At 42.4% G+C, this 16051-nt stretch overlaps 1 protein-coding gene across 1 annotated transcript; it reads right to left on the bottom strand.

Moving 5' to 3' along the window:
- Positions 1–2903: 2903 nt before the first annotated feature.
- LOC138901422 (uncharacterized) lies at positions 2904–3420 on the bottom strand. The gene is made up of 2 exons (XM_070189183.1): positions 3313–3420; positions 2904–3203 (listed from the first exon to the last, which is right to left on the bottom strand). The coding sequence occupies exons 1-2, from the start codon at positions 3418–3420 to the stop codon at positions 2904–2906; spliced, it is 408 nt and encodes a 135-aa protein (XP_070045284.1).
- Between the last annotated feature and the right edge of the window lie 12631 nt (positions 3421–16051).

The following is a 16051-nucleotide window of genomic DNA, read 5'->3' as shown; positions in this document are numbered from 1 at the left end:
AATATATTTTGAACATATATCTTTTGACATAGAGTTTATTCGAAATAGTCAAATTTATAAGGAATAACTCGGAACATGAGACATAAGAGCTTGAGCCAATCATAATTAGAACTTATGAGGACATCATGGATTCGATTCTACAAGAGGTGTTTAGCCAAGATATCTCGCTTTGAGCTTCCTTAAGTACTACAATGATATGTAAATCCTAGAAACCTCAATCTATTTTGAGACATAACAAAATTGAGCATAAATTAGGAAGACATTCGTGGTTTCAGCTCATTTGAGCATCTTATCAAACACTATGTGGGCATTATGTTTTCAAGGTTCTCATACGGTGGATTCCTTCATCCCACAACCAAATATCTACCCTTTTGAGCTCAACAACCTTCCCACAACTTTGTTAGTACATGCATGTATAGATAACACCACCATACCTAAGAATCACACTCCCCATTATCCATCTTCTATCCCAAACTCGAAATTGAAGACTAGGCTATGGAACCTTACCTCTTGGATGAAGATCTTGTGAGTTTGCCTTGTGAATTATCCAAGTTTTGAGCAAAGATTGATGAAAAATTAGCTTAGGAGTTTCCCTCTCACTCTAGACCACTTTCCTCTCTCTAAAATATCAGTTAGGACCAGCCAAATAAACCCCAAGTTATTTTTTTTTTATAAAAATGGGATTGGGTGAAGTTTTCCAAACTTAAGCTATACGAAGTCGGGTCTGCGGTCACAGACAATCAGGTATCGGGCCCGCAAAGGGGACTGCAGAAAGGGTCCCAAAAATTGGGTAGGGCTGGACAGGTCTGCGACAAATATGTGGCCCACAGATAAGTTCTTAGGCACTTTGAGCTTTCTTACACAATTTGGCATAATAGCTAGCAATTGAGACATAATTGAATTCATAATATTTCGATAAATGGTCACATTTGATTACAATCTAGAAGGATAACATGATATGATAAGAGCATTAGGAATACATTTTGAACATATATCTTTTGACACAGAGTTTATTCAGAATAGTCAAATTTATAAGGAATAACTCGGATCATGATACATAAGAGCTTGAGCCAATCATAATTACAACTTACGAGGCAGGGCTGGACAGGTATACGACAGATCTGCAGCTCGCAGATAAGTTCTACGGTCGCATAATGGACTGCAAGACCTCCTTCTGATGTTTTCTTATGCTGGATCTGTGATGGATTGTGCATCCCGCAAAATGGTGATGCGGACGCATAATGGTCCTTAAAATTAGCTCAAGTTCTGCTTTACTCCGTGGCTGATCTGCGGCCCACAAAGTGGTTCTGCGGTCGCATAGTGGACCGCATAAATGCCATGGTCTTCAAAATAATTCTTTCAATTCCCCGGCGTACTGTACAATCCACAAAGTCTGTACCGCGGCGATCAAGCTCCCCTCGATGAATTTCTAGAACCCTCAATCACATTACTCAACCTTGGAGCCACGAAACTCCGGGTTCTAGGTGAAATTTTATTGGGCCTCACACTACTACATTCCAAAAATCATAGCAACTTCAATCTATTAAAGAGACGACAAAATCGAACCATAATTAGGAAGAAGTTCATAGGTTCAGCTCATTTAAGCATTTCACCAAACACTATGTATGCAAATTTAGCTACAAGGTTCTTCTACAAGGTCTCCTTCACCCCACAACCAATCCAATACCAAGAGCTTACTCATATTAGTTAGATGACCTCCCCATCATCCTTATTGGTACATGCATGCACAAGAACAACTCCCATTCCTAAGAATCACACTCCTAATTACCCAGTTTCTGCCCCAAATTCGAAATAGAAGGCTAGGTCTAGAATCTTACCTCTTAGTAGACAACTTTTTGCAAGTTCTCCTTGTGAATTCTCCAAGGCTTGAGCAAGGATTTATGAACAAAGTGCTTGGGGATTCTCCTCTCTCTTTAGAGCACTCCACTATCTCTAAACATCAGCTCGAACCTTCCAAAATAACCCCTAAGGTCATTTTATAAAAATGGGATCGGGTAAAATTTTCCCAAACTTTACGAAACCGGGCCCGCGATTGCAGACCAGACCGCTAAACGAATATACGGTCTGCAAGGGGGACCGTAAAAATGGTCCTAAAACTGAGCAGGCCTGATCAAGTCTGCGGCTATTCTACGACCCGCAGAACAGTTATGCGGTCGCATAACGCGCCGTAGAATCTCCCTCCGAAATTTTCTCATGCTAGTTCTGCGACGGATGTACGGCTCGAGAAATGATTATACGGTCGCATAGTTGACAGCAAAACAACCTCCAAAAATGGGTCATGTTTTTATCCACTCCGCGGCAGATTTGCGGTCCGCGGAGTAGTTCTGCGGTCGCATAATGGATCGCAGCAGTGCCATGTTCTGCAACAATTCTTCCTCCAATTCCCCAACGCATTATACAACCTAAAAAGTCCGTACCGCAGCGAGCCAGCTCACCGTGAAGAATTTCTACAATCCTCAAATACAATAGCCTACCTCGGCACCACGAAACCCTGGGTTATAGGTATAATTTTACGGGGTCTTACATCCTCCCCCACTTAGGATCATTCGTCCTTTAATGAGGGTCAAAATCCGCCATCAGCATCCAATGTGACTCAACTATTACTTCATACACCAGCAGTTCCAAATTTTGACTAACTCCCTAAATTATTTTGCTAGAGTCTCCCATGTAATTGGGCCTATCCACCTGTCAGAGAATCCCAAAAACCAGTCCTAACAGCATAACCATAACACAACAATATAACACAACATGGAAACAACACTGACCACTATGTCATAAACATTATATTACCAAAAAGGATCATCCTTAACATAAACTGTACAAGGGAAACATAATTCATAGAAAGTAGGTTCTTAACATTTTTAGAGAACACAACTACATGATTATTCAAACAAATGAGGATACTTCTTCTTTATCTCCTCCTCGGCCTCCCAGGTGGCCTCTTCAACCTGTTGGTTTCTCCATAGCACTTTCACAGAGGCAATCTCCTTATTTCTCAGCTTTCGAACCTGGCTATCAAGAATGGCAATCGGAATCTCCTCATAAGTCAATTCTTCTTTAACCTCAATAGTCTCAACCAAAACAATGAGTGCCAGGTCTCCGACTACCTTCTTCAACATAGATACATGAAACAACGGGTGCACTAAGGACATCTCTGGTTGTAGCTCATGCCTATCAGCCACCTGACCAATCCGCTGAATGATTTTGTACGACTCGATATACCTGCGGTCTCAATTTCCCTTTCTTCCCAAATCACATTATACCATTCACGGGGGAAACCTTCAAGAATACCCAATTATCCTCTTTGAACTCCAAATCCCTGCGACGCATATCCAAATAGGACCTCTGACAACTCTGAGCATTTTTCAACCGTTCCTTAATGACCTTAACCTTCTCCATAGCCTGATACACGAGGTCTGGCCCTATAAACTCTGCTTCCCCAACCTCGAACCACCCAATGGGAGATCTACATCTCCTACCATATAGAGCCTCGAATGGTTCCATCTGAATGCTAGCATGATAACTGTTGTTGTAGGCACATTCTATGAGCAGTTAATGATCATCCCAGCTACCCTTTAAGTCAAGAACACAAGCGTGCAACATATCCTCGAGCGTCTGGATAGTCCGCTTTGCCTGCTCGTCGGTCAGTAGATGGAAGGCTGTACTAGGATTCACCTGAGTACCCAAACCTTGCTGAAATTTCTTCCAAAAATTAGTTGTGAACTGTGCCCCTCGATATGAGATAATAGAAACCGGAGTGCCATGCACCCTGACTATTTCTTTGATATACAACTGAGCATACTGTTCTACTGTGTCGGTAGCCTTAACAGGTAAGAAGTGTGCTGATTTAATGAATCGATCCACAATCACCCAAATCGAGTCAAACTTACGAGGCATGCTGGGTAGTCCTACCACAAAATCCATATTGATCATCTCCCACTTATACATTGGAACTTCTATGTTCTGTGCCTTTGGTGTTTGGCCTTCACTTGCTGACAATTTGGACATCTTACCACAAATTCCGCTACATTCCTCTTCATATCATTCCACCAACAAACCTCCTTAAGATCATGGTACATCTTTGTAGAGCCTGGGTGCATGGAATACCTGGAATTGTGAGCCTCGGTCATGATTCTTTCCCGGAGACCATCTACATTTGGAACATATAATCGCCCTTGGTACCTTAGTGTGCAATCATCTGGGCCAATAGAAAAAGCCATGGTCTTATATTTATTAATCCCCTCCTTCAATTGTACCAAAAACGGATCGTCGTATTGCTTCTCCTAGACTTTCACAACAAGCGATTATTTAGCCCTATTTTGCACAATCACCCCTCCTTCACTAGATTCCGCAAGATGAACTCTCAAACTAGCTAATCGGTGAACTTCCTTGGACAACAACCTTTGATATGCCTCAAAATGAGCCAAACTACCCATAGATTTCCAGCTAAGAGCATCCGCCACAACATTACCCTTCCCCGGATGATATAGAATATCAATATCGTAGTCTTTGAGCAACTCAAGCCATCTTCTGTGCCTCAGATTCAATTCCTTCTGTTTGAAAATATATTGAAGGCTCTTATGGTTCGTGAATATATCTACATGGACCCCATACAAATAATGATGCCAAATCTTAAGTGCAAACACCACCGCCGCGAGTTCTAAGTCATGTGTTGGATAGTTCTTCTCATGATACTTGAGTTGCCTAGAAGCATAAGCGATCACATTACCATATAGCATCAATAATACCTAAGTATGATCCGTGAAGCATCACAATACACCACAAACCCGTTTGAACCGTCTGGTAAGGTCAACACCAGTGCTGTAGTCAATCTTGATTTCAACTCTTGGAAGCTCCTTTCAGAAGCGTCTGTCCATTGGAATTTAGCTGCCTTCTGCGTCAATTTAGTCAATGCAGAGGCAAGAGTAGATAAACCCTCCACAAATTTCGTGTAGTACCCAGCTAAGCCCAAGCAATTACGAATCTCTATTGGAGTTGTATGTCTAGGACAATTCTTCACAACTGCGATCTTCTGAGGATTAACCTTGATTACTTCACTAGAGACAACATGACCCAAGAATGTGATAGATTCAAGAAAAAATTCACACTTCAAAATCTTCGCATACAACTTGTGTTGATATAGAGTCTGCAGAACTGCCTTGAGATGATCGTCATGGTCCTCTCGACTTCTTGAATATACAAGAATGTCATCAATGAACACTATCACAAAGGAGTCGAGAACATGCTTGAATACTCGATTCATAAGATCCATGAAAGCTGTCGGGGCATTTGTTAGCCCAAAAGACATCACCAGAAATTCAAAGTGCCCATAACGGGTCCTGAAAGCTATTTTCAGAATATCGTGCTCCCTGATCTTTAATTGGTGATATCCCGATCTTTGGTCGATCTTGGATAAATACTTAGCACCTTGAAATTGGTCAAACAAGTCATCTATCCTTGGTAGTGGGTACTTATTCTTGATCGTGACCTTGTTGAGCTGCCGATAGTCAATACACATTCTCAGTGATCTATCTTTCTTTCTTACAAAGAGAACCAGTGCGCCCCAAGGCGACACACTTGGCCGGATAAAACTCTTCTCTAACAAATCATTCAATTGTTCCTTTCGTTCCTTTAATTCTGCCAGGGCCATTCTATAGGGTGGAATAGATATAGGCTGCATGCCTGGCATCACATCAATTCAAAAATTAATCTCACTGTTAGGTGGAATCCCAGGGAGCTCATTAGGAGAGACCTCCACAAATTCATTAACAACGGGCGCTGACTTAAGTGTAGGTGCAACATCGATGTCCGTAACCCAGACTAAATGGTAAATACACCCCTTGTTGATCATCTTCGTGGCCTTAAGGTAATAAATAAACCTACCATTCAGCACTACGTCATCCCCCTTACACTCAATAACTGGGTCATTTGGAAATTCAAACTTAACAATTTTGGTTCGGCAATCAAGCTTGGCAAAACATGAACAAAGCCAGTCCATCCCCATTATTACATAAAAATCAACCATCCCCAATTAAATGAGACCGGCCATGGTGTCCCGACTATGCACCGTTACAACATAATCTCTATAAACCCGCGCGACCATAATAGACTCATCAACCGGAATAGATATAGAAAATGACTCATGAAGCTATTCTGGTTCTATCCCGAATTCCATTGCAACATAGGGAGTGACATATGACAAAGTGGAACCGGGATCAATAAGAGCATATACATCACGAGATTGGACAGTCAATATACCTGTGACTGCATCTGGAGAAGCCTTTGAACTCTGGCAACCCCTCATAGCATAGAAATGGCTGGGTCGTCCTGAACTCTGTGCACCACCCTAGTTGCACCATGCCCAGCGGGTGTTGGAATGCCTCGAGCTAGAGGAGGTGATGCGGATGTAGTAGCTGCAGAACTAGCTGACTGTGCCATACCCCTGCCCATACTCTGGCGGGACGAACAACAATCCCTCTGAATGTGACCCCTAATACCACACCCGTAGCATATGGGTAGGTCTATGAAGCAGGCCCCTAAGTACATCTTCCCACACCTAGGGCATGGGGGCCTCCAATGCTACTAGAATCTCCCACCAGGCCGACCCTGCTAGTAGGATCCCTTATTGCTCTGACTGGGCCTGAAATGGCTCCACTGCTGCTGACTGGGCCCTAATAGCTGTACACTAACTGAGGACTGAGCAAAGGACTGGGATGGGCCTGATGACCCTCCCCTGAATGCTGACCTATCACCACCACCATCACCGGAAGAACCACCAAAGCTGCCCGCGGACCGGTCCTTATTGCTACACTCTCACTCCATTCTATTCTTCAATTTGCGGGTCTCCGTGGCTTGAGAAAATACCACCATCTTCCCATAGTTCATGTCAGAATTTATGTCCACTATAGCGGCCTTATTAATAACCAAGGGGCTGAGGCCCTGCACAAACTAGCACACTCTAGCCTCCATAGTGGGCAACTTATAAATGGCATACTTGGACATGCGCGTGAATCTCATATGGTACTCCCACACACTCATGCTACCTTGCTTCAGGCTCTCAAACTCAGTGGCATGAGCTGCCTTAGTCTCGGCAGGCAAGAAATGATTAATGAAGGCATCAGTAAACTCACTCCACCTCGCTAGAGGGCTACCCTCCTCACGGGACTCCTCCTACATCTCAAACCAATAAAAGGCCACCTCTTTTAGGCGGTAGGAGGCCAACTCCACTGCCTCCATCTCAGTAGCATGCACAACTCAAAGAGTCTTGTGTATCTCATCAATAAAGTCCCGGGGGTCCTCCTCAGGATTAGCACCTGATAACACTGGAGGATCTAACTGAAGAAACCTGTTCAAGCTGGAACTAGTAGAATCCCCTTGCTGGCTGGAAGAAGTAGGTGCGACATTCGATCTCTGGGCCTGGGAAGCCACTATCTGAGCAAACATCTATATGGCTCCCCTAAGGTCCACATTAGAAACACTAGGACCGAATACTGGGGCTGGAGGTGGGATTGGAATATTAGTTGGAGGAGGAATCGTTGCACCCTCAATAGGTGTAAGAATTGGTGCAGTCTGAGCAGGACCAGTAGAATCAGGTAGTGTAGTAGTTGGGGGAATATCCTCACCCCTCGAGTGCTCACCTGCATCATTAGGCATAGAATTAACTGCCACTCCTGGGGTGGCATTGGCTCCTTGGCCAATTCTTGCTTTCTTCCTAGGAGCCATGTACTGAAAATTAGAGCAATGCATGAGTTAAAGGAGGAACAATCTTATAATTAGCTCTATCGCACGATCTAGAACATCGAAGAAGGGTGTTATTCCTAAATGCCCAAGTAGCCTCCTAATTATAGCTGTGGTCGACAACACACCGATAAGGACTCTACTAGACATGGCTCCGAGATATCCTAGGACACTTTAAAACCTTAGGCTCTGACACCAAGCTTGTCACGCCTCGACCTTGAGGAGTGCGACCGTTGCTCAACCGATATACCCCGGTCAAGCAAGCCTACTAGATGCTATCTACCCGACCTTACCCCTGAATAAACTGAAGATTTATTCCATTAATTAGACAAATGAGAAGATTACATGAACAATACCAATTTTATTACCATTAGAGCTTCATTCAAGAGTTACCAAAATATTACAATACGCATTCATAGTTTGGAAGTGGAAACATGTGATGCAAACACAATACTTTTAGTTTAACATTCCCAAACCAAAATACAACCCACACTATGTCTATGGAGCCTCTAATGGATACAAAAGAGTAGTATGATGGTGCCGACAACAAGGCCCCGACTATACCTCAAAACACTATACATAAGGTACAAATAATACAAGACCCCGAAATGGAGTGGGGCTCACCAAGTCAGCTGAGAAGAGGGTATACTGATCGATGCCGCCTACTGTAGAACCACCTGCATCCATTAAAAGATGCAGCGCCCCCGGCAAAAGGGACGTTCGTATATATGGAATAGTAGTAGTATGTAAAACTAAACACCCTCTCAATAGAACGAGTAACAGTACAATGAGAAAGAAACATGGAATGAATGAGAGCCTCAAACAATATCAAAGTGTCAAGTTAAGAGAAAGGTAAATTTCAATTAAATTCCAATATTTTAAGTTGGGAGATCTTTAGTACCGATATACCACCGTTTTATTAGCACAAAGTCCGATCACGGCCCGATCGGCTAAACCGTCTCACCCAAAGACATCCAATCACAACACCACCACATGCGCGACATGGCGTCCGATCTCAGCCCGATCGGCTAAGCTGCTCACCACAATGCCATGGGGGTCGACATCACATCACATCCCGCTAGCAATCGTCTCATCCCAATTAAGGAGAATAATCTCAACACATCAATCTCATCCCATTTAAGGGGAACAATATCAACACATCAATATGGGGATTTACCCTTCAATCACTCCTACACCGTCACATGTAGTTTTGGGGTTAGGTTATTTCAACCTACCCTTCCTCGGTGAATAAACGATACTCCCAAAACATTTATTATAGAAAAGAGTTACAGTTCATTTCATAATCTTTCACACGCCTTTTCATTTCATTGGCACTAGTGGCCACAAGTATAATTTCATTCCTGGCACGTCGGCCGTATCTCATATTTCATACTCACTCCTTTCACTTTCAAGCATCATCACGGGTTAGCAACAATAAGGGCATCTATAATCAAGACTTTAAATTCATATAAGAGTAATAAGCACATTGAGTTTTTCTTCCACAATTAGGCCCAATAACTTGCAAAGGAAACAAGATTTTAAATCATAACACCTTGGATACATTAGTCATACTCGGTTACATTCTCGGAGGAGATCATGATAAGATAGGAACAGTTGTAACACATTTTAAATATATACATCTTGCAACACAACACTTATTTAGAGAAATCAAAATTATCAGGAAGGACTCGGAACATGATAAATAAGAACTTGAGCCAATCATGATTGCAACTTACGAGCACATCATGGAATTCGATTCTATAAGAGGAGTTTAGCCAACATACCTCGCTTGAACTTTCCTTAATTTACTACTACATTCTGGAAATCCTAGAGACTTCAATCTATTAGAGATACGACAAAATCGAAACATAATTAGGAAGAAGTTCATGGGTTCAGCTCATTTAAGCATTTCACCAAACACTATGCGCACAAATTTAACTACAAGGTTCTTCCACAAGGTCTCCTTCACACCACAACCAATCTAACACCAAGAGCTTACCCATATTGGGTAGATGACCTCCCCATCATCCGTATTGGTACATGCATGCACAAGAACAACTCCTATTCCCAAGAATCACACTCCCTATTACCCACCTTCTGCCCCAAATTCAAAATAGAAGGCTAGGGCTAGAATCTTACCTCTTAGTAGACAACTTTTTGCAAGTTCTCCTTATGAATTCTCCAAGGCTTGAGCAAGGATTTGTCACAACCCAACTGGAGGGTCATGACTAGCACCCGGGCCATACTTGCCGAGCACCAATGTACATTTTATCTAACCTTCCTTTTTATCTTTAAGGGCCGACAAGATCAATATAAATAGTAGACATGGATCATGAACATCCAACAATGAAAGATAATGTCATGAACATACATAACATGGGATGACAAGACTGTCAAGAAACTATATATAAGGTACGAGCTATCATGATGCCATGAAAGACTATACAACAAAAATCAGCCGAAAAGGCATTCTAAACCATACATAAGTCGACACCTGTCTATGAGCCTCTAAAGGAACATAAGTTCTACAACATTGCCGGAACAGGGCCCCGACATACCCATAATGTCTATAACAAAAATGCATACCAAGACCACGGCAAGTCCGGAGAAGGGATCTCGCCAATAACCGCTGAACTGGACAGCCTATTGTGGTGGGGGAGCTACGTCTACCTGTCTATCAGGACCTGCAGCACGACATGCAGCGTCCATAAATAAAAAGGACGTCAGTATGAATAAAGTACTGAGTATGTGAGGCAAGAAAGCATAAGTAAGAACAGTAATGTAAACAGGGATAGAGAATATACAACCTGTGACATCTGGGTACCTCTGAGGGCTACTGACATGAAATACATGATACATACATATATATACATAAACTTTTAAAACATACGCCTTTGTGGGCATCACCATCATCATATCGTACCCGGCCATAATAGGCTCGGTAAAACGTACCCGGCCATCATAGGGCTCGGTAGAATCGTACCCGGCCACGTGGAGCTCGGTAAAACCCAACTGATCAGTGGTTGCACAATAGGTGCCATACCCGGCCGACTATAGCGCGGCTCGGTAGAGTAAAATAGATACATATATATGATGCATGCTGGACTCATTGGAATCACATTTTGAACCTTTCGGAGTGACGTAAGGTCGGTATCCTTCGTACATGTTATTAGGATTAACTCTTCATCAAGAATCTTATAAGAATCAGGAACTACCAACAACATTGATAATATAAGAATAAGAGAAGTAACATCAATATCAATCGTTTCATAAGAAGGGCAGCAATGTAAGTACTGCTAGCTTCTAAGAGTAGAGTATCTTTGGGAGCTCGTTCATTACATTATGTACAATCAGAGTCGTGCAAAAGAATGAAGGGGATAGCCTCACATACCTTGTATATACTGCCCAACCTCAAGCTATGCAAATGTCACAACTCCTTAGTCTACAATAAGACAAATGACACTATCATTATCGTTTAAGCGTCGTAACTATTATGTATCGACCACAACCTATTTTACGATGAAACGGACAGCACCTCCCCTATTTATATGACTTCCCACAAGTCAATACAATCACCAAACAGCCCAAACAACATCATTAATAATCATATTGAGCCTCCAAAACAGTCCACCAACCAACAACATTACTACCAAGCCTTTCGATATATATTTCACAAGTTCTAGCTTCAACGACTTAGCTGCAACTTGGATAATCTTAAATATATATAGAGTAAGAGGTTCCTTACCTTTAAACAGAAAGAACAACTCCAATTTGACCTTAATTTTCCACGAAATATCCCTTCAATTCTGCCACAAGAACAAGGAAGCGAAACTAGCAATTAATTCGGGTTTTTCGGCACTAGAATTACTTTAGAAGACTTGAAATCACCTAGGGTTGATATTAAAAACTTGAAGGTGTATTTAAAGGACATAAAACACTTAAAACAACCTCCCACACGAGCTGGAACAACACAAAAATCAGCAACAACAAGAAGAACAAGAAACTTACTAGCGCCACGGGATTCCCGACATTTGATTTGTGTTGTTTGCCCTTTGTTTGGGTCTTGGATCATGAGAGAACCTTGAGAGACTGTTTTTAGGGTTATAAGGTCTGAATATACTGAAAAATAATGACTTAAAACGGGGTTGAGGTATCTTATATATGTCCATATGTCTTAAACCGCCTTTGTGGGCCCCATAGAGAGCAGCTTGGCGCACTCTCGCGAAAACGCGAATATCTCTCTATTCCGAGATCGTATCGATGAACGGTTTAATGCGTTGGAAACTAGACTCATAGATATTCAATTTGATAGGTAGATCACCCCATAATTCCAAGCACATTGGGAGAAAAATGCAGTAACATTTGACCTAAAGTTTAAGTAAAATTATAAACCTAAGTTGCGACAACTTTTATCGACTTTTGTTTCATAACTCGCTTGACTTCAAGACTTATGATGCGGATATTATATGATTCAAATACATTAAAACAAGACCTCTTGGGACAATTAATCACCTCTAGTATTACCCGAAAATACGGGTTACAACATCCTTGATTCGTTTAACTTCAAATACTTGTTAACCACTCTTATACACCCTTGTATCGTTTAAGACCAATAGGATTAACTTCTTATCATCTCAAAGATAATCTCTTCTTGGATTTACGCCGACTAACTTACGGCGTGATCTATGGTATGCGAATTTGTGTTGTAACACCCTCTCCCCCTTAGGAACATTCGTCCTCGAATGTAAGGGTTTATGGGGTGTCTAACTCATTGTGGATTCCGACGGAGATTTCCGGCTGAGTTTCCCCTATAAAATGGACACTAGCCAAACTTGCAAGCAGTTAAACCTAACCTATGGCCTTACAAGACTATACAAAGCATTATGGATATGTACATTATCTGCATATTACCATTTTGTATTAAAAAAAAGAGTATTCACAAGCTATTGCTTACCTCATAGAGCCGTTTCACCTTATAATGCGTCCTTCTTTCCCCCGGCATCCTCGTTATCTTCACTCTGGAATAGGTAAGGGTATTTAGACTTCATCTCCTCTTCTGCTTCCCATGTCATTTCTTCTATATTCTTGTTCCTCCATAATACTTTCACGGAAGCTACATCCTTTGTTCTCAGCTTGCGGACTTGTCGATCTAATATAGCCACTGGCACTTCATCATATGATAGATCCTTTGTAACTTGTACATCTTTGATAGGGACGACCCGAGAAGGGTCTCCAATACATTTCCTCAACATAGATACATGGAATACCGGGTGGACAAATTCCAATTCAGATGGCAATTCTAACTCGTAAGCAACCTGTCCAATTCGTCGAAGAATTTTGTACGGCCCAATATACCGCGGACTCAACTTACCCTTCTTCCCAAAACGCATAACACCCTTCATCGGCGAGATCTTCAGGAAAACCCAATCACCAACCTCAAATTCCAGATCATGACGTCGGACGTCGGAATAAGACTTTTGCCTGCTTTGTGCCGTCCTCAGTCGCTCTTGTATCACTTTCACCTTCTCAATGGCTTGGTGAATCAAATCTGGCCCATATAATTCTGTCTCACCGACTTTGAACCATCCAACTGGTGATCTACATCTCCTCCCGTACAGTGCCTCATACGGGGCCATTTTAATACTGGAATGGTAGCTATTATTGTAGGCAAATTCTATAAGTGCCAGATGGTCATCCCAATTCCCCTGAAATCTAGAACACATGCTCGTAGCATATCTTCAAGCGTCTGGATGGTACGTTCAGCCTGTCCATCAGTCTGTGGATGGAATGCAGTGCTGAGATTTACTTGTGTGCCTAAACCCTTATGAAAAGACCTCCAAAAGTTAGCCGTAAATTGAGCTCCTCGGTCTGATATAATAGATACCGGCACACCATGAAGCCTAACAATCTTCTTGATATACAACTTCGCATAATCTTCAGCCATGTAAGTTGTCTTAACTGGCAGAAAATGGGCAGATTTTGTAAGTCGATCAACTATCACCCAGATGGAGTCAAACTTATGATAAGAGCGAGGTAATCCAATAATGAAGTCCATATTAATAACCTCCCATTTCCAGGTCGGAATCTCTATATTCTGAATCAATCCACTAGGTTTCTGATGCTCGATCTTTACTTGTTGACAATTAGGACACTGGGCTACAAATTTTGCAATAGACTTCTTCATGTTATCCCACCAATACTGCTCCTTAACGTCATGATACATCTTTGTCGAGCCAGGATGGATAGAATATCGGGACTGGTGAATCTCAATCATAATCTTCTCTCGCAACCCTGCCACACTAGGTACACATAATCGGCCCTGGTATCTCAGTGTCCCATCTCCTCCGATCTTGAAAGCTGTAATCTTACACTGCTGAATTCCCTCTCTCAATCTTACTAAGGTAGGATCTTCATATTGCCGTGCTTTTACCTCGGCTACCAAAGATGATTCTGCTGTATTCTGTACAGTAACACCTCCGTCATCAGAGTCCAACAATCTGATTCTCATATTGGCCAGCTGGTGAAGCTCTTTGGTCAACCCTTGTCTACCTGCCTCAATATGTATTAAGCTTCCCATTGACTTACGGCTGAGAGCGTCTGCCACAACATTAGCTTTACCGGGATGGTACAATATCTTGACATCGTAGTCTTTCAGTAATTCAAGCCACTTACGCTGCCTCAAATTCAACTCCTTCTGCTTGAAGATGTATTGTAAACTCTTGTGATCTGTGTAGATGTCAACATGGACGCCGTATAAGTAGTGCCGCCATATCTTCAAAGCATATATTACTGCAGCCAATTCCAAATCATGAGTCGGGTAATTCTTTTCATGCTTCTTCAATTGTCTTGATGCATAAGCAATCACCTTCCCACGTTGCATCAATACGCACCCCAAACCTATACCTGAGGCATCATAATATACCACATAACCTTCTGTTCCTTCTGGGAGAGTGAGCACTGGCACGAATGTCAATCGATTCTTTAACTCCTGAAAACTATGTTCACAAGCATCAGACCACTGGAACTTGGTAGCTTTCTGTGTTAACTTAGTCAATGGTGCTGATATAGAGGAAAACCCTTCTACAAACCGCCTATAATATCCTGCTAGCCCCAGGAAGCTGCGGACTTCTGACGGTGTTGTAGGTCTCGGCCAATTCTTCACTGCATCGATCTTCTGAGTGTCGACACTAATACCCTCATCAGATATCACATGGCCAAGGAATGCTACTGAGTTCAGCCAGAATTCACATTTAGAGAGCTTAGCATATAACTTATGATCCTGAAGGGTCTGTAATACTATCCGCAAGTGGCCCGCATGTTCCGCCTCCGAACGAGAATACACCAGAATGTCATCAATGAATACGATCACGAACACATCAAGATAGGGCCTGAATACACTATTCATGAGATCCATAAAAGCTGCTGGGGCATTTGTTAGCCCGAACGACATCACCAAGAACTCAAAATGCCCATATCTTGTCCGGAAGGCCGTCTTTGGAATATCCTTCTCCTTAACCCTCACCTGATGATACCCTGAACGCAAGTCAATCTTGGAGAAATACTTGGCACCCTGGAGTTGGTCAAACAGGTCATCAATTCTTGGAAGTGGATACTTGTTCTTTATTGTAAACTTATTCAACTGTCGATAATCGATACACATCCTTAACGACCCATCTTTCTTCCGCACGAACAAGACTGGCGCACCCCAAGGTGAAGTGCTAGGCCTAATGAAACCCTTATCCAGCAAGTCCTTCAACTGTGCCTTCAACTCTCGCAACTCTGCCGGGGCCATCCTGTATGGAGGGATAGAGATCGGTTGAGTGTCAGGCAATGCATCAATGCTAAACTCAATCTCCCTTTCAGGAGGAAGGCCTGGGAGTTCATCTGGGAAAACATCTGGAAATTCATTGACCACGGGGATTAATTGTAGAGTAGGCGGCTTCGCCTCCGCATCCCTAACGCGAACAAGATGATAAATGTAACCTTTTGAGATCATCTTCCTTGCCTTAAGATAGGAAATAAACCTACCTTTCGGCGTAGCAATGTTCCCCTTCCATTCAATGGCGGGTTCACAAGGAAACTGAAACCTAACCATCTTCGTACGACAGTCAACATTTGCATAGCATGAGGCCAACCAGTCCATTCCCATTATCACATCGAAATCAACCATTTCTAACTCAAATAAATTTGCCGAGGTTTGACGACTACAAATCATCACAGTGCAACCTTTATATACCCTTCTAGCAATCACAGAATCTCCTATCGGAGTGGATACCGCAAGTGGTTTACTTAT

The sequence above is a fragment of the Nicotiana tomentosiformis genome, chromosome 11 (genome assembly GCF_000390325.3).
Source record: "Nicotiana tomentosiformis chromosome 11, ASM39032v3, whole genome shotgun sequence".
NCBI classification, from domain to species: Eukaryota; Viridiplantae; Streptophyta; class Magnoliopsida; order Solanales; family Solanaceae; genus Nicotiana; species Nicotiana tomentosiformis.
This window is presented reverse-complemented; position numbering and strand designations above follow the sequence as displayed.